The sequence below is a fragment of the Euprymna scolopes genome, chromosome 29, assembly GCF_053919585.1.
Source record: "Euprymna scolopes isolate OS-2025 chromosome 29, ASM5391958v1, whole genome shotgun sequence".
NCBI classification, from domain to species: domain Eukaryota; kingdom Metazoa; phylum Mollusca; class Cephalopoda; order Sepiida; family Sepiolidae; genus Euprymna; species Euprymna scolopes.
The window spans coordinates 5,357,965-5,378,311 of NC_136510.1; the positions used below are offsets into that span (position 1 = coordinate 5,357,965).

Below are 20,347 nucleotides of genomic sequence, written 5' to 3' on the forward strand. Positions count from 1 at the left end.
TCCCAGATCAGGAGTAAAGGTCAGACCTAGAAGCTTGTCAAAACATGAAGCCTCCCCAATATGAGAACAATTCATCTCAATTGATGCCAGATGGGGATCAGAGCGTTGATGATGTAAAGATAGAAGCTTGGTTTTGGATGCATTAAAATTAACCAGCTGCCTCTTTCCCCATTGTACCACATGCTCAAGATCAGAGTAGAGAGAATCAGAACGAACTTGATCATTTACAGCCCTTGAAGTGTTGCTATAGATGGTAGTGTCGTCAGCAAATGATGTAAGGATGTGATTTGGGAGATCATTGATGTAGATCAAGAAGAGAGTTGAGCTCAGCATGAACCCCTGACTTCAGCATTAATATTGTGAGCTTCTGATTTCTGCCCATCAACCACTACTGTTATGAACCTATCAGAGAGAAATGATTTAATAATTGGAAAGACATTCGTGGAACGGTTAACAAACATAAAAATACGACAATCCCTGCGTATACACAGGTAGAGGATTGCATCAGGAGTGAGATACCTTCTGGAACAGAAAAATGATCCAATCACTTTTCTGGCAACAAAATTGATGTAAGACTTCTATTTCAAGTCAGGAGTAAAAGTCAGTCCCAAAAGCTTGTAAAAGCAGGGTGCTTCCTCAGAACAATTGGTGCCAGATAGGGGATCAGAGCATTGGTAGTGAAAAGACAGAAGCTTGGTTTTGGATTCATTAAAATTAACCAGTCACCTTTTACCCCCATTGCACCACATGCTCAAGATCAAAAGAGAGAGAGAGAGAATCAGAGAGATCTTGGTTATTGTCGGTCTCTGAAGTGTTGCCATAGATGGTAGTGTCATCTGCATAGATGTTGACGTGTGAAAATGATAAAAGAAAAAAAAAAGTTGCATTCATACGAGATAGATGAAGGGAAAGGGGGAGGGCATAGAAAATTGAAAATATCACTGGTTGAAGTCTGGCCACCCAAGAGATGTTCTTTTTGCTTGAAATCAAATAAGTAATAGGGAATCATGTCGAGACCAACCTACTCAAAAAAAAAAAAAAAGTGATATTCCTAGATGAAAATTCATAGTTTAGCAGCGTAAATTATTTGACTGACAAAACCATAAAAAATATTTTTATATAAAACACATTGTTAGACTCAAAGTTTCATTTTTATTAGTTTTTTTATCATTTTTTTATTAGATTATAAATGTATGACATTCAGAAACACAATTTGTTTCATGAAACTGTCTTAAAAACGCCAAATTTTAAAAAATATGGCAGTTACATTCTGTGTTGTCGAATGTTATACATTTAATCTAATAAAAAAATGATTAAAAAATAATAAAAATGAAACTTTTTCTGATTTTATTTCAACTTTTGGGTCTAACAATGTGTTTTATATAAAAATAAATAGATTTTTATGGTTTTATGTCTGTCATATAATTTATCTAAATCCTTTTGAATGGACACTGCCTAGCCATTATCTCTAGTAAATATCTTGTGTAGTCAACTTCTGGGTGGTCGAATGGCGACCACTGACAAAGGTCTAAATCTAAGATTTCCCAGTCAGAAGTGAAAAGATTTAAGGAGATAGAAAGGGAGTGGCATAGTAAAAAAATGTGTAAATCAATAAAAATTTAAAAAACTAAAATGACTTCACCAGATCCCAAGCAACACCAAGCAGGTATATCTAGTTATATCATTAAATAAGTTTCCCAATGATTGCAATTGTTAAGCTAAAAACCATTATTCAGCTAAAATAATATGCAAGAATCTGTTTTTGTTTCTCCATTTAAAGAATGTTGGCATCAGCCATGACGAATCCACCCACAGAAAATGGAAAATGGCCAACCATAAAAAAAACAAAACATTCTTACACGTTTCATGTTTTGTTCTTTAGACTTTAAATTTATTATTAATATACAATTTAGTAATTTATAATTTATTAATGTTCAAGTTATTACTTTGTAAGCTATTAATTTATAACCTATTAATGTATAAGCTATTAATTTAAGTTATTAATTTATCAGCTATTAATTTATTTTTAACTGTTTTTCTTTTTTATCAAACTAGGTTTTGTTTCTGAATAATGTATCATGGCATCCAGAGATAAAAGCACTTTTTATACAAGTGTTATTATATATTCTTTGTTAATGGTTTGGAATTTTTGGAATTGTTCATTTCAGCAGGAAGTAAGGTATCATTATTTATGCTCTATTCAAAATGCGAATATCAAAACAAAATATAAACACAGTACTGGTACAGTTTATGACCCATGTTAGAACTGACTTTTTGTTGGCATTTTCTATAGTTTGTGTAAACAGCTAAAAGATGCTTATTTGTTATCATTTATTAGCAGACGATAATTTGCAGTTGCAAATGGAATAGATCATAAGAGTTCAAATTAAATTGATTAAAGTGATAATGGACAGGGCAGACGATTCTTCTGGTGGCTATAAAATATTAAAAAAAACAACATTTTTTTAACCCTAATCCTACAAACAATGCAAAAAAAGAAAAACTGTTTTTCATTCCTCAATTTATCTCTTAAAAAGTTGTTTTTCTTTTTTCAACTTATCTCATAAAAAATGTTTTTTTTAATTTAACCATTAAAAAAAATTATTTTTCTTTTTTCAACTTCACCCTTAAAAAACTGATTTTTTAAAAACTTTTTTTATTTCTCAATTTAACCTTAAAAGAACTGTTTATCTTTTTTCAATTCAACCCTAACCAAAAAACTGTTTTTCCTTTTTATCAACTTAATCCTTACCCCCCCCCAACCCTAACTTAACCCTAAAAAAAGTGTAAAAAAAAAACACATGACTGATATTTTTCTTAAAATTTTGCAACATGTGTGTTAGGCGTCATGGTGGATAATGCGGGCTATATTTAGTTTAATATAGCTTTATACAAACACAAGACTGGAAAGTCTTTGTAATACTTAGAGTTTTGTAAAATTTTAAAAATACTTCTTTTGGAAATAGGGTACGATTATGAGTATCTCCGGCATCAAATAATCCTTAGACACAGTGAAATTTACTTTATGTATGAAAATCAAAGAGGGGAGATATAACATATGAGAAATATTTGGAATCAAGTCTCCCCTTGCTATTATTTCAGATCATTTGAAACCATAGCAACAAGTTTTAGTCTCCCCACCATCAAGGCCATAGGTTTTGGGGAAATATCAGATATTTTGTAATTCATATGCAAAACTAGGAAAACAAATGACTATGATTGAAGCATTTTATGTCTATAAAACGTGCCAAAAATAGACTCTGGATGATCCGTTTAATATGCAATAATAAGGGTAAATGTCACAGAGCCCACTACACAATTCAGGTCATTACCTTTCCAACGAGCCTTAATTTCTTAAATTTTGATCAATAGTTGCTGAGATCTAGAACTTATAAAATTGCCAAAAAAGGTTGGTATATCTATGGATATGGATATATATCTATATTGGTAGCCAAATTGAATATTGAAATGCTCATATCTTTGGTTCTATCGGACGAAACTACATAAAAATTTGCAAGCTTTTTGAAGATTATAATACTATTCTATTGTTAAAATTTTATGACAATTGATGAAAAAAAAACCTATCTCTTTAAACCAATAAAATATGCTCAAATTTGCCTACATTTGTATATATAGTCCTCCAGGCCAGCTTCAGTTTTGCTGCTTCGGTTGTCTCCCCTGTGGCCTTCCCAGGCGTCTAATATATATAATTATTCATATAATCCCAAGGCTATATTTGCACTTTTCATTTTCACGCAATGTGTCCAGAGAACTTCTTGTCAAAGTTATTTATATTACAGGATGCTGCTTTCTGCATCTTTTCATCACTTGCTGAAGTAATGAGCCAAGGAAGTTGCAACAAAACAAAACTTTGTTTCTGCAGTGTGCACTTGTTGCTTGCAGCTTCTCTACCGAATAGCATAACAGAAGCGCCGACTGTTGTGTGTGTGTGTGTGTGTGTATATATATATATATGTGTGTGTGTGTGTTTATATATATAAAAAGGTTTCACCCCTATTTTTCTTTCTATAACCCTTATTTACTTGATAATATAATAAAGCTCCTATGTAACTTTACACTTTATCTTAACTTATTCTATTTATATATATATATATATATATATATATATATATATATATATATATGTATATATATATATATATACTAACATGGGTGCCCGGCGTTGCCCGGGTGTTTGGAGGTGTATGCTAAGAAAAAAGAAAAAAAAAAAAAAACAGTCAATTTTTTTAATTTGACCCCTATTATGACCCCTTAACATTTATTGTTTTGGGTTCAAATCAAGTTATTAAGTTAGATCCATGTCCAAGGAACCTATATCTAAAATTTCAAGTGTTTAGACCCAAAATTGTCGGAGGAGTTTGATAGAGTTCTCAAAGGTCAAGTCGTTGAACTTTGACCCCTTAACAGCCAAATTTCTGGCTGAAAACCGATCACATAAATTTTCCCAAATCTCAGTACCTTGTAGTATATCATATTTCGAGCCTGTAGACTAAAAATTGACAGAGTTATTCGATAGGGAAATGTACACACACACAGACAGACACACAGACATGTTCACTTTTATATATATATATATATAAACATATATATATATATAATAGAATAAGTTAAAATTAACAAATTTTGGGCCACACCTATATATATATATATATATATATATTGGGTAGGCCCCAAATGTGTTCATTTTATGAATGTCATGTCGGGTCTACTATTGTTTTAGATTCCTTTTCATCAAATCCTATTATTGATATCAGTGTGTAATAAGCCTCCAAGCAGAAGAGTTCTTGCATTTTTGCGTGTATTTGTGAAAGCATAATTGACATCTGATGTTTTTTTATTTCTAGAGAAAAAAAGCAGTAGAAACCTTCACACAGATGTGCCATGTATTATGGGCCAAATAGGACAATCGAAAGCTGCCATGGCCAAATGGGGCAATCAAAAGCTGCCATGGCCAAATGGGACAATCAAAAGCTGCCATGGCCAAATGGGACAATCGAAAGCTGCCATGACTAAATGGGACAATCAAAAGCTGTCATGACCAAATGGGACAATCGAAAGCTACCATGACCAAATTGGACAATCAAAAGCTACCATGACCAAATTGGACAATCAAAAGCTGCCATGGCCAAATGGGACAATCGAAAGCTGCCATGGCCAAATGGGACAATCGAAAGCTGCCATGGCCAAATGGGACAATCGAAAGCTGCCATGGCCAAATGGGACAATCGAAAGCTGCCATGGCCAAATGGGACAATCGAAAGCTGCCATGGCCAAATGGGACAATCGAAAGCTGCCATGGCCAAATGGGACAATCGAAAGCTGCCATGGCCAAATGGGACAATCGAAAGCTGCCATGGCCAAATGGGACAATCGAAAGCTGCCATGGCCAAATGGGACAATCGAAAGCTGCCATGGCCAAATGCGACAATCGAAAGCTGCCATGGCCAAATGCGACAATCGAAAGCTGTCATGGCCAAGTGGGACAATCGAAAGCTGTCATGGCCAAGTGGGACAATCGAAAGCTGCCATGGCCAAATTGGACAATCGAAAGCTGCCATGGCCAAATGGGACAATCGAAAGCTGCCATGACTAAATGGGACAATCGAAAGCTGCCATGGCCAAATGGGACAATCGAAAGCTGCTATGGCTAAATGGGACAATCGAAAGCTGCCATGACTAAATGGGACAATCGAAAGCTGCCATGGCTAAATGGGACAATCGAAAGCTGCCATGGCCAAATGGGACAATCGAAAGCTGCCATGACTAAATGGGACAATCGAAAGCTGCCATGGCTAAATGGGACAATCGAAAGCTGCTATGGCTAAATGGGACAATCGAAAGCTGCCATGACTAAATGGGACAATCGAAAGCTGCCATGGCCAAATGGGACAATCGAAAGCTGCTATGGCTAAATGGGACAATCGAAAGCTGCCATGGCTAAATGGGACAATCGAAAGCTGCCATGGCCAAATGGGACAATCGAAAGCTGCCATGGCCAAATGGGACAATCAAAAGCTGCCATGGCCAAATGGGACAATCGAAAGCTGCCATGACTAAATGGGACAATCAAAAGCTGTCATGACCAAATGGGACAATCGAAAGCTACCATGACCAAATTGGACAATCGAAAGCTGCCATGGCCAAATGGGACAATCGAAAGCTGCCATGGCCAAATGGGACAATCGAAAGCTGCCATGGCCAAATGGGACAATCGAAAGCTGCCATGGCCAAATGGGACAATCGAAAGCTGCCATGGCCAAATGCGACAATCGAAAGCTGCCATGGCCAAATGCGACAATCGAAAGCTGTCATGGCCAAGTGGGACAATCGAAAGCTGCCATGACTAAATGGGACAATCGAAAGCTGCTATGGCTAAATGGGACAATCTTAAGCTGCTATGGCCAAATGGGACAATCGAAAGCTACCATGACCAAATTGGACAATCGAAAGCTGCCATGGCCAAATGGGACAATCGAAAGCTGCTATGGCTAAATGGGACAATCGAAAGCTGCCATGGCCAAATGGGACAATCGAAAGCTGCCATGGCCAAATGCGACAATCGAAAGCTGCCATGGCCAAATGCGACAATCGAAAGCTGTCATGGCCAAGTGGGACAATCGAAAGCTGCCATGGCCAAATGGGACAATCGAAAGCTGCTATGGCTAAATGGGACAATCGAAAGCTGCTATGACTAAATGGGACAATCAAAAGCTGTCATGACCAAATGGGACAATCAAAAGCTACCATGACCAAATTGGACAATCGAAAGCTGCCATGACCAAATGGGACAATCAAAAGCTACCATGACCAAATGGGACAATCAAAAGCTACCATGACCAAATTGGACAATCAAAAGCTGCCATGACCAAATGGGACAATCAAAAGCTACCATGACCAAATTGGACAATCAAAAGCTGCCATGGCCAAATGGGACAATCGAAAGCTGCCATGGCCAAATGGGACAATCGAAAGCTGCCATGGCCAAATGGGACAATCGAAAGCTGCCATGGCCAAATGGGACAATCGAAAGCTGCCATGGCCAAATGGGACAATCAAAAGCTGCCATGGCCAAATGGGACAATCGAAAGCTGCCATGACTAAATGGGACAATCAAAAGCTGTCATGACCAAATGGGACAATCAAAAGCTACCATGACCAAATTGGACAATCGAAAGCTGCCATGACCAAATGGGACAATCAAAAGCTACCATGACCAAATGGGACAATCAAAAGCTACCATGACCAAATTGGACAATCAAAAGCTGCCATGACCAAATGGGACAATCAAAAGCTACCATGACCAAATTGGACAATCAAAAGCTGCCATGGCCAAATGGGACAATCGAAAGCTGCCATGGCCAAATGGGACAATCGAAAGCTGCCATGGCCAAATGGGACAATCGAAAGCTGCCATGGCCAAATGGGACAATCGAAAGCTGCCATGGCCAAATGGGACAATCGAAAGCTGCCATGGCCAAATGGGACAATCGAAAGCTGCCATGGCCAAATGGGACAATCGAAAGCTGCCATGGCCAAATGGGACAATCGAAAGCTGCCATGGCCAAATGGGACAATCGAAAGCTGCCATGGCCAAATGGGACAATCGAAAGCTGCCATGGCCAAATGGGACAATCGAAAGCTGCCATGGCCAAATGGGACAATCGAAAGCTGCCATGACTAAATGGGACAATCGAAAGCTGCCATGGCCAAATGGGACAATCGAAAGCTGCTATGGCTAAATGGGACAATCGAAAGCTGCCATGACTAAATGGGACAATCGAAAGCTGCCATGGCTAAATGGGACAATCGAAAGCTGCCATGGCCAAATGGGACAATCGAAAGCTGCCATGACTAAATGGGACAATCGAAAGCTGCCATGGCTAAATGGGACAATCGAAAGCTGCTATGGCTAAATGGGACAATCGAAAGCTGCCATGACTAAATGGGACAATCGAAAGCTGCCATGGCCAAATGGGACAATCAAAAGCTGCTATGGCTAAATGGGACAATCGAAAGCTGCCATGGCTAAATGGGACAATCGAAAGCTGCCATGGCCAAATGGGACAATCGAAAGCTGCCATGGCCAAATGGGACAATCAAAAGCTGCCATGGCCAAATGGGACAATCGAAAGCTGCCATGACTAAATGGGACAATCAAAAGCTGTCATGACCAAATGGGACAATCGAAAGCTACCATGACCAAATTGGACAATCGAAAGCTGCCATGGCCAAATGGGACAATCGAAAGCTGCCATGGCCAAATGGGACAATCGAAAGCTGCCATGGCCAAATGGGACAATCGAAAGCTGCCATAGCCAAATGGGACAATCAAAAGCTGCCATGGCCAAATGGGACAATCGAAAGCTGCCATGACTAAATGGGACAATCAAAAGCTGTCATGACCAAATGGGACAATCGAAAGCTACCATGACCAAATTGGACAATCGAAAGCTGCCATGGCCAAATGGGACAATCGAAAGCTGCCATGGCCAAATGGGACAATCGAAAGCTGCCATGGCCAAATGGGACAATCGAAAGCTGCCATGGCCAAATGGGACAATCGAAAGCTGCCATGGCCAAATGCGACAATCGAAAGCTGCCATGGCCAAATGCGACAATCGAAAGCTGTCATGGCCAAGTGGGACAATCGAAAGCTGCCATGACTAAATGGGACAATCGAAAGCTGCTATGGCTAAATGGGACAATCGAAAGCTGCTATGGCTAAATGGGACAATCGAAAGCTGTCATGGCCAAGTGGGACAATCGAAAGCTGCCATGACTAAATGGGACAATCGAAAGCTGCTATGGCTAAATGGGACAATCGAAAGCTGCTATGGCTAAATGGGACAATCGAAAGCTGCTATGGCTAAATGGGACAATCGAAAGCTGCCATGGCTAAATGGGACAATCAAAAGCTGCTATGACTAAATGGGACAATCAAAAGCTGTCATGACCAAATGGGACAATCAAAAGCTACCATGACCAAATTGGACAATCGAAAGCTGCCATGACCAAATGGGACAATCAAAAGCTACCATGACCAAATGGGACAATCAAAAGCTACCATGACCAAATTGGACAATCAAAAGCTGCCATGACCAAATGGGACAATCAAAAGCTACCATGACCAAATTGGACAATCAAAAGCTGCCATGGCCAAATGGGACAATCGAAAGCTGCCATGGCCAAATGCGACAATCGAAAGCTGCCATGGCCAAATGCGACAATCGAAAGCTGTCATGGCCAAGTGGGACAATCGAAAGCTGCCATGACTAAATGGGACAATCGAAAGCTGCTATGGCTAAATGGGACAATCGAAAGCTGCTATGGCTAAATGGGACAATCGAAAGCTGCTATGGCTAAATGGGACAATCGAAAGCTGCCATGGCCAAATGGGACAATCGAAAGCTGCCATGGCCAAATGGGACAATCGAAAGCTGCCATGGCCAAATGGGACAATCGAAAGCTGCCATGGCCAAATGGGACAATCAAAAGCTGCCATGGCCAAATGGGACAATCGAAAGCTGCCATGACTAAATGGGACAATCAAAAGCTGTCATGACCAAATGGGACAATCGAAAGCTACCATGACCAAATTGGACAATCGAAAGCTGCCATGGCCAAATGGGACAATCGAAAGCTGCCATGGCTTAATGGGACAATCGAAAGCTGCCATGGCCAAATGGGACAATCGAAAGCTTCCATGACCAAATGGGACAATCGAAAGCTGCCATGGCCAAATGGGACAATTGAAAGCTGCCATGGCCAAATGGGACAATCGAAAGCTGTCATGGCCAAATGGGACAATCGAAAGCTTCCATGACCAAATGGGACAATCGAAAGCTGCCATGGCCAAATGGGACAATTGAAAGCTGCCATGGCTAAATGGGACAATTGAAAGCTGCCATGGCTAAATGGGACAATCGAAAGCTGCCATGGCCAAATGGGACAATCGAAAGCTGTCATGGCCAAATGGAACAATCGAAAGCTGTCATGGCCAAATGGGATAATCGAAAGCTGCCATGACCAAATGGGACAATCGAAAGCTGTCATGGCCAAATGGGATAATCGAAAGCTGCCATGACCAAATGGGACAATCGAAAGCTGTCATGGCCAAATGGGATAATCGAAAGCTGCCATGACCAAATGGGATAATCGAAAGCTGTCATGACCAAATGGGACAATCGAAAGCTGCCATGGCCAAAATGGGACAATCAAAAGCTTCCATGACCGAATGGGACAATCGAAGGTTGCTATGACTGAATGAGGCTACAAAACTGACCCAACCAGTGCAGTGAAAAATCTTACAATAATACAAGTACAAAAATGAATAAAGATGCGTGTCTTTTTGATCGTTGGGAGCCGGAAATCCATTTAACCGTAAATTTTAAAACAACAACGTGTATTACATTTAATTATTGTTCAAAACAAATAGGAAAAAAATAGATACTATGTTTTTATCAAATGACATGCATCGGTTTATTTTTTCTTATCAAGCAGAATTCAAGACTACATTTAAATAAAATAAACAATTGAATTAAGAAATGGAGTTTCTTAAAGAAAAATTATCATGTAATCCTGCATGCTTCATAATACAGAAGATCAAAGAAATTATGTTTTACCAAGTGTTTGTATAATTCTCTTTTTCAACCTATCTCCCCTGGCTCAAAAGCACCTTGGATCCACTGCATTTTCAGAGAGGAGGATCATACGATGCAACACTGCCTTATCCGCCTTTTACTGCTTTACTGGTGCAGCTTAAAAGATCTCACAAAATGCAGCAATGATAATGAATGCCATCTCCTTCATAGATGTGAATCAAAGGCCCAACAGGTGAAGTCAAGAAAAAGCTTCCTCAGTTATACTGAGCCTCTAACAATATCTCAGGAAGAGTTCAGACTAGCGCTGTGAACCAGACGGCTATAAAATAAATTATCTTTGCAGGGAAGCCAGTGAGTAGAGACAAGCTATAATCCGACTCAATCAATATGGAGAAAAGAACCATACGATGTAACACTGCTTTGTCTGCCCTCTACTGTCCAATCGGTGCAGCTCAAAAGATGATGCAGAATAAAACAATGAAGCAAATGATTAGTTAAAAAAGGTGGGAACTTGTGTGACCACACACTTCAAAGACAAAGAAAGAAAGAAAGAATTAAGAAACCAATTCTACTTACGCTGACAATTATTATTCCATCCATTTAGTTGTTGGTCTGCATGGTGATTATTTATATTTTCTGAAACTAGACAAAAAGAAAGAAAAAAAAATCAGATAAACTAGTAGAAGTATACAGTCCTATAATGGGGGATAGATGATCCGATAATAACGCAACAAAATCAAACTATTGACAACTCTTAATGCAAAATTACACAAAATACAACACTTAAGAAAAAATGATTTACACACGTCAATGTTTAAAAAAAATAATTCACAACATTTCATGGAAATGTTTAAAGTGGAATGTACTAATCTTAATTTAACAAATTAACAAGAAAAATGCGGTTAATCGGTTTATATTCGTTATAACAAAAACCTGGACAAAGATTTGCATGTGTTATGGGAAGAATGCTGATGGGGCGATTAAAAGTTGCTATGACAAAAGGGGACAATTGAAAGTTGCTATGACAAAATGGATCGAACAAAAATTGCTATGACAAAATGGGTTGATCAAAAGTTGCTATGACAAAACGATGAGAGGTGATGGTTAATGACATAGACCGACAACCAAGGTGTCCCAAGTTTGAATCCAGTCCATTTCAGAAAACCCATTTTCACTTAGAACTTTGGCAACCTTCACGTAGTCCCTCCTGTAAGTATTCAATGTCTTTTCTTAAAATGAATTCTGATGAGAAAAATACTGGGGATGCTAACGATAGAATTTTCAGATTTCTACAATATGATGATGTTAACAAATGATGGTTAACAAAAGAAATGAAAAATTCATTTACAAAATATAACAAAGTTTGTTTACATTAAACAAGAATACACCAAAAATGCACTTATTTCATTGTTAGTGAAGTTAGATTATCATATAGGTTTTGAGAAAGTGAGGGGGATAGGGTTTATACCTTTCTCAATTCCATAGTTTATGACTGTAATCGATTCAATGGATATTATATTGTACTCAGTTCATGATATTGTTTTTTATTATTATTTTTAATATTATTTATTAATATTTTTAAAATTTTATGAAATTCAATTTTTAAGTGGGAGTTCAATAATGTACTCCACACTAATTGAGTGGTTTTTGTGTGAATTAGTGATATTAATGTAAATGACTAACAGTAAATTTATAATTGTCACCCTCTTGAGGCATACTTGGCATTTCTCATGAATCAATGAGGATCCTGTGCACCCCAGTTACAAGTCCTAAATTCTGAGTAACATTGCTATATTTATTTCTATCATTTTCAAATTCTTCTAGCATATAAAATTTCCTGCTTCAAACCGAATATAAAATAAAAACGATGTTTGATTCTGCCTAGCTTTTTTCTTCATCTGGAGATGATGTCTTGAAAGAAATAAAAAACAAAAACAAAAAAACTGGTTCTTATTACTCACTAGATTGGTATCAGGAAGTGCATCCAGTATAAAAATTTTTGCCTTTGTTAAGCAAATGAGTTCCAAAGAAACCAGAGATAAGTTAGGAAATTAATTTCCAAAAACTGGCCAACACATACCAGCAATAAAGAGAATATGATAATGATGGCTAACGATTCGTGATTCTAATACATTTCCTTCTTTTATTGATAACTTGCAGGGCTATCCGGCACTGCCTGGGGTCATAAATAAGCAACATAGAAGAGGTTAAGGTTGCAGATTATATCAGCTTAAATGTTAAAATAGCAATCAAGATGAGAACCGTAGTTCGAACAATCCAAATAATACATATTATCAATCCTCATCTAAAAAATCCATAAACAAAAAGCGTTTTTTTTCTTAAATTTTTATTTTAAGTTTGACCTTTACTCCTGATCTGAAATGGAACACATACATCAAGTCTGTTGCTCAGGTCGCTGGGAAAATGGTGGGATCCTTTTACCGCTCCAGAAGATATCTCACTACTGATGCAATTCTCTATCTATATAAAAGCCAAGTACGTCCAAGGATGAAGTACTGCTGCCACATCTGGGCTGGAGCTGCTAAAAACAACCTATCCTGCCTTGACAGAGTACAAAATAGACTTTGTGGCTTAGTGGGGGATGCTCTTTTCTCTTCCCTGCAACCTCTCTCCCACAGAAGAGACGCTGTGGGCCTGTCTTTGTTTTATCATTATTTCCATGGCAGGTGTTCATCCGAGCTCCAATCTCTGGTCCCCCCTCGCCAATCTTTCACAAAAAATACCTGTCTAGCTGAAACCACTGTCAGTAATTTTCTCCACTCTTTATCTGTGCCTAAATCAAAACGTAGATTCCATGAGCAAAGATTCTTTCTTAGAGGTGTGCGTCTGTGGAGCTCTCTTCCAATTGCCTGTTTCCCACCTGACTACAACTTGGATGTCTTCAAGTCCAACATAAACAAATTCCCAATGAATCGCTCCCTTAAGTAAGACACTTTATCAAATCTCCAATACTAATGATTACTACGATACTATCCCATTGATTACCGTACACGTAATAACCCTTATCCCCAAGTGGCTTCCAGGCCTTGACAAGTGGTGACCTCCATGTAAAAAAAAAAAGCCGGACCTCTTGATTAATATTGTGCTACTTTAATCAAAATGAAATATATTTATCCATGTACTCTGGATTTTATTCACTAGGATCTTATGCCAGTAAGTAAAGATTATGTTAACTAGTATGAATTTTGGTGAGGGCTATGTAATAGATGATTTGACAGCAAACGGAAATAGACTCATCTGCAGTGTAATTAAGCAGAGGGTTTAAAGGTTAGCTAGACAAAAAACGCACAAGAAATGCAGGTGTTGAATGATAGAAATTAAGTCATAGTGATAGAAATTTAGTGACAGAAATTAAGTCACATATTCAAGAAAAGAAAACAGACTTTCTAGTTAGTTGGGGGTTGGGAAGCGAGTCAGGAAGATGCATCTAACAATGTAGAAAGAATCTAAACAAATTTCATCTCAATGTCTGTGTCTCTCAATCCCTACGTAAAAGAGCAAGAAGCAATTAATTTTAACTTAGGTAGTCTCTCTCCCTTGTGAGCAAACTTTTTCTTTCCAATAAAACCTTTGAAATTTTAGCAAGTCTAAATTGCATTTCTATGCATTAAGAGTTCAACAGATCAATAATCCCAAAATCTTGTAAAGATTAAGGTTAGAGTTAGGATGATCTAGTTAAAAAGAAAACAAAGGTTTGGATTATTTGGATTGCTTGGACAACTGTTCTCATCTTGAGTTCTATTTTCACAATGTTTCAACCTCAAACCTTCTTCAGGTGTATTCCATCCAACTCAAAAATCTACACAAAATTTTGAACAAGACTCTTTATTTTTAATCCATGTGATTAACATGTTTTTATTCTGTCAAACATGATCAAGTAGAAATCTGAAGTAATTCGCAATTCTATTACTAGTATCGCCTGAGCTCAAAATTGAACCTTCAACCTCTCGAAGAGTTTTAGTTGGAATTGAATTTTACATAAAACTTTATCTCGTCATGTGTTAGAATTCAACAAGATACACTTGAACAAGGTTGGAGATTACATCAGTTGCAATGTTAAAATAACAATTAAGATAAGAACAGATCAAGAATTAAGAATGATCAAAATAATTCATGTATTAAAAAAAAACCCAGAGTTTCTAGTCAGTTGGAATTGGGAAATGAGACAGGCAAGATGCATCTGACAATGTAGAAAGAATCTAAAAAAAAATCCCCAAGTAGAAGAACAAGTAAGGAATTAATTTTCACTTATGTTGTCTCTCTCCCGCATGTGAACCAACTTTTTTCGCCAATAAAACCTTTGAAATTTTAGCAAGTCTAAATTGTCTTTCTATGCATGAATAAAAGAGTAAAACATCAACATCAACATCCACACATGATAAGCAACAATTGGAGAATGAAGATGAGCGACTGTACACATATGTAAAAAGAGACTTTGTTTCATATATTGTTTCTTGATCACTCACCGGCAAAACCACATGTGTTTCTTTGCAGACAACGTGCCCCTCGCGCTCCTGTTTGGACACTACATGGGCTCTTCCGCAAGCATGCATTTGGACACTACGTGGACTTCCCCCCACAGGTTTGTTTGGAGACAACGTGTGCTTCCCCACGCGCAAGCATTTGTTTGAGAACAACGTGTGCTATTGTGCATGCATTTGTTTGGAGACAATGTGTGCACCCTCTCCCACCCGCGTTTTTTAACAAATTTGTTTTTAAAAGTGTGACCTGCATAATATACTTGCAGAACACACTATATCGTTATAGGAGTAGCTTCATTTTCAAATGACCTAAAAAAAAAAAAAAAAAAAAAAACCTTAAAGAGTTTGAAGTAGCTTCATTTTCAAATGACCTAAAAATTTTTTTAAAAAACCTTAAAGAGTTTGAAGAAACAAACCAACAGAAACTACAACTTCACATATAAGGATATATGCATTAATTTTGATCTATGTTTGCTGTCAGTCGCTACTGGAAAGTTTTCTCATGTGGAATGGTTTAATCCTCTGCATTTCCATCATTCCCATGTGGTCTGCACTTATCTTCAATATAACTAAAAGTTTCCCATATGGCTTCCAAAATTTTATACGAGTCTGCCACCTGGTGGTTGAAATGGCAACTAAGGACAATAATCCAAAAATTTAGAATGTATGGAATGTGTAACTTTGACAAAAATGAAACTATCAACATCAAACTCTTCAATAAAATTAGCCATTTTTTTTTTTGTTTTGTTTCTCCAGCAGATTAACTAATTAATTTTTTTTTTTCTAGCAGATTAATTAATTTTTTTTTTTTTTCCCCAGCAGATTAACTAGTGTGGGTATTTTATTGTTGGATCCAATCATTTTGGTAAACTTTTTATTTCTTCAAATTCTTAATATTTTCAAATTAATATATTAAAGTTTGAAATTTAAGAAATTTTCAGCATATTTACCCTTTTTTTTACACAACCACTGTCAATAATTTTCTCCACTCTTTATCTGTGCCTAAATCAAAATGTAGATCCCATGAACAAAGCTTCTTTCTTAGAAGTGCACGCCTGTGGAACTCTCTCCCGTTTGCTAGTTTCCCACCTGACTACAACTTGGATGTTTTCAAGTCCAACATAAATAAATTCCTGATTAAGTAATCCAATTTACCAAATTTCCGTTACTAACGATTACTACGATATTATCCCATTGATTATTGTATACTCAATAACACTTATCCTCGAGTGGCCTCCAGGCCTTGATAAATCGTGACTCCTATGTAAAAAAAAAAAATGCTGCTGTGAAATATTTAATATAAAGATTTAAGGAGAATAGAAAGCAATCTCGTAACTACTTTCTCTTATTTTATCCTTTAGTCGCCACATCCCATTAGCAATGTTTCTGACAAAGGGGAAAGAATTACTGTTTTCTGGGTCGAAATTAATCAAACTAACACTTATCATTGACTAGTTTTTAACTTTGAAGTCATATTTTTTAGCCCCTTACACAAAGTAGCTTTATACCTTGTCTGGAGCAATTTCATGCTGAAAATGTGTGTCCACCCCTAATCTAATACGTTCCTCACTATCAACCAAGCTCCAATTCCCTGTTCCATCACCGCAATGTTGCATCCTTGTGTTTGTTTCAAAAGTATTTTAATGGAATGTACATGGACAAACTCGTAGCACTAGTGCTCCTTCAATGTGAATACGCCCAACGAATGGCAAAATCCAACCTTTTAACTGTAGAGGTCCCGAGATGTTGGATAGATTTTTACTCTAATTTCTTCCCTTAAACTGCTATACTTCGGTATTCCTTCCCTTTTTCTTGCTTCCATAACTTCACTAATATGCAGAAATTTACATGTAATGTGAACAGACAACTTTTTTCTCAACTCCCTACATAGTGTCATTTATTATTTTATTTTTGTACTATTTTATTATTTATTTTTATATATATATATCAATTTAAAGACATTCTTTGATCCTTTTTCACCTGAAAAAGAGATTTTATCTCGAAATATTAAGACCTCCACCATCCCGGTTATATCAAACAGTAATAAGTAACAGAATTTTTGATTCGTATTGTGATTATCTTGAAAAATAAATGGATTAAAATGAAATAAAACAAATACAACCTTATTTTGTCCATACATCACGTCAATACAACAACTGGTTCCCTGCATTGTAATAGCCTTCTTATACTCTTCCATATATATTTTATATATTATTTTACTTTTTTAAACTATATTTAATATTTGCAATTGGAGAATTCTTTTTTTATTCATATTATTTGGATTCATCGGACTACTGTTCTCATCTTGAGTGTCATTTTCACAACGGTTCGGTCAATGTAACCTCCGACCTTCAGGTATATCTTGTCAAACTCGGGAATTTGGATGGAATTTCAAATGGAAGCCTTTAGTTTATTTCATGGAGGTAGCATGCTCTTGTTCTGTCAGCAAATTCTTGAGATCAACAAGATACACCTGAAGAAGGTCGGCGGTTACATCAACCAAAACATTATGAAACTCACACTCAAAAGGAGAACAGCAGTTCAATGAATCCAAATAATACGAATAACCAATCCTCATCTCAAAAATTTAAAACGTCAACTTTTTTTTCTATGATAGATTTATTTCCTTTGCCATCCATTTTTGAATCATTTTTCTATTAAGAAAATGTTTTTCACTCAGGAGTCTTTATTATAGAGCACAACTTTCTGTTTAATGTTGATCTGTGTGTGGATGGGGGTGTTTTATCAATAGAACTATTAGTAAAGAGATATTATAGATTTGCAATAAAAAAAAATAATTCCTTTTTCTTTTTTACAGTTTCACAACTTTCTAGACAGCCCCCCCCCATAAATTACGAAAGTGTATAGCCAAAGTCGGGTTATTGGGCGAAGGAACGAAGTGGGGCAAAGCAATTTGAGTGGGTAACACTTGGATCTAAGAAGAGGGCCAATTGGCACCCAAGAGCCATACTCTACAAATGAAGGAGCATTTTCAAGAACTGATCCTGAAATTAATTTGAGGAATTGACAAATTTTTTCATTAGATTTATAAGAAAATATATAATCAGTATCCCACATCATCGTTTGGAACCCGATACCAAATTAATTAAGCAGCTAATTTTCTCATTCTAAAAAAAATATATATAAATAAACAAATGAACAAATTTATCTGTTCAATTTTTAGCAGGGTGTTCAATTCTCTATTTAAGTTTAACATAAAATGGTCCCTCTATAATTTTTATGACTAGTTTTTAGCCTCCAAAATCATATTTATAAACACTTTTCCAGCATTATTTTAAAATGAAAATCGCTCCAGACAAGGCATGAAGTCACTTGATTTAAGCAACTAAAAAACCCAAAACAAACATACTTAACTTAAACCTTAAGCATAACGGGACTGGCCAAACTTAAGCAAGACAGGACTGGTCAAACTTTAGCACAATGGAGTCTCTAGAAATATCATAGGTTCATTCAATTTGATTCAAATTGAAATAACAAATTAACGAATAAAATTTTTTTCTTAAAGATGCAGGGATGCTCCAAAAAATAAAATTTGTTAAAAAGAAAAATTGCAAGCGGCAACTTCCTCCATCACCTCTTCTCAGTTAAAGATTTTTTTTCAGACATTTTTAATGGAAGGATTTCCTTCCTGTCACAAACAATTTAGGAATTTAATGAATCACCCCTGAATTTATCGCATTAATCTGCAGCTTGGAAAAAATAATTTATCACAGCCGACAAATTCCATCTTCTTTTTTAAACTTTATTCAAACACTGAATTCAGTGCAGTTTTATTCATCAATCAAGAAGTTTAACACTCAGCAGGATTTAATTTGGAAATTCTCACTCTTTCTTTATATATATATATATATATATATATATATATATATATATATATATATATATATAGAGAGAGAGAGAGAGAGAGAGAGAGAGAGAGAGAGAGAATAAGTTACGATAAGGAGTAAAGTTACTGCATTATCAAGTCAATAAGGGTTACATAAAGAGCAATAAGATAGAAACCTCTTTATGGCACGGCATTTCGAAGCTAAATGCTTCTCATCAAAAGAGGAGAAACAGCTAGCATTATACAAAAATAAAGGTAAAACGTCAACACCGATTTTAAAAACATTCGGATTAGAAATTGAAAACTTTTGCAGATTATAATTAGAAAAAAATATTGGGGGTGTAGTAATATGATGGGGATAAATGAAAGAAAAGATAGAAAAATAAAAATAATAAAGGTTAAAAATATATTTTTTTAGCCTTTATTGTATTTTATAAAAAAAATATATAAGCAAATACAATAAAAAGAAAGTGTTTTTTTTTTTTTAATTTATAAAAATTTATATAACTTAGCATTTTTATTTTTATTATTTTTTAAAAATTCAAAAAAATTTACAATGAGGTTCTGATTAAAAACAATGTTAAAATATACATAAAGCAGGACAAATTATGTATGGAAGAAGTAAGAGAAAATTAAAAAAATAAAAAGGTTAACATAACTAAAATTCTTTGAAGATAATTTTCATTAGGAATTATATGTACTCCAGAATAAAATGAAATCTTCAGCAGGTAAAGCTTTTTTTTCCCAGATAGGTTTGCCTTAAAATTGAAATTTATTTTTCTGCTTAATTTTATTACTATACTAGCAAATGTATCTGACGTTGCCCACTATTAAGCGTAACGTTAAATTCCTTAAAAAAAAAAGAAAAAAAAAAATGAACTAAAAATAAATATCGGACAGAAACTGAGACATGTGCATACGAGTATTATGTTTTTTCTAAACTAAAATGAGGGTAAAAAAAAAAAAATACTCAAGCTGACATCAAAACCAAAACCTAAAGACAATGAGTCAAGTATGATAGCGATTAGGCCAGCTTGACACAACCTTTTATAAAGTGTATTCAAGCTTACTTATTCTTAACATAAGAAAGCTGTCATGTGAACCAGTCACGCATGCGCAGTTGTGAAACACTTGAAAAACAAAATCTGATGACCGCCAAATACCAATTTTTAAATTTTGACCCCTTAGCAGCCCTTTTTTTCTGGATGAAAACTTATCAAAATGTTTTCTACATGTCTGAATACCCTATATACCAAATTTCAAGTCTGTAGATAAAATATTCATTCAGTATATGGGTTGAGAATTGTCCTTACACAGACACACACACATTCTCACTTTTATATAACATACAAAATTATTTTGTGTGATCTTAAAAG

General features: G+C 36.2%; 1 protein-coding gene across 2 annotated transcripts in view; it reads right to left on the reverse strand.

Annotated features, from left to right (window-relative positions):
- The window catches only part of LOC145252464 (protein bicaudal C homolog 1-B-like), a 481,249-nt gene that overhangs the window by 197,121 nt on the left and 263,781 nt on the right, over positions 1-20,347 (reverse strand). For both annotated transcript variants that reach the window (XM_080111880.1, XM_080111881.1), the window contains exon 2: positions 11,199-11,264. In XM_080111880.1, coding sequence (XP_079968006.1) covers positions 11,199-11,264 — 66 coding nt within the window. The remainder of the gene's footprint in view (positions 1-11,198; positions 11,265-20,347) is intronic.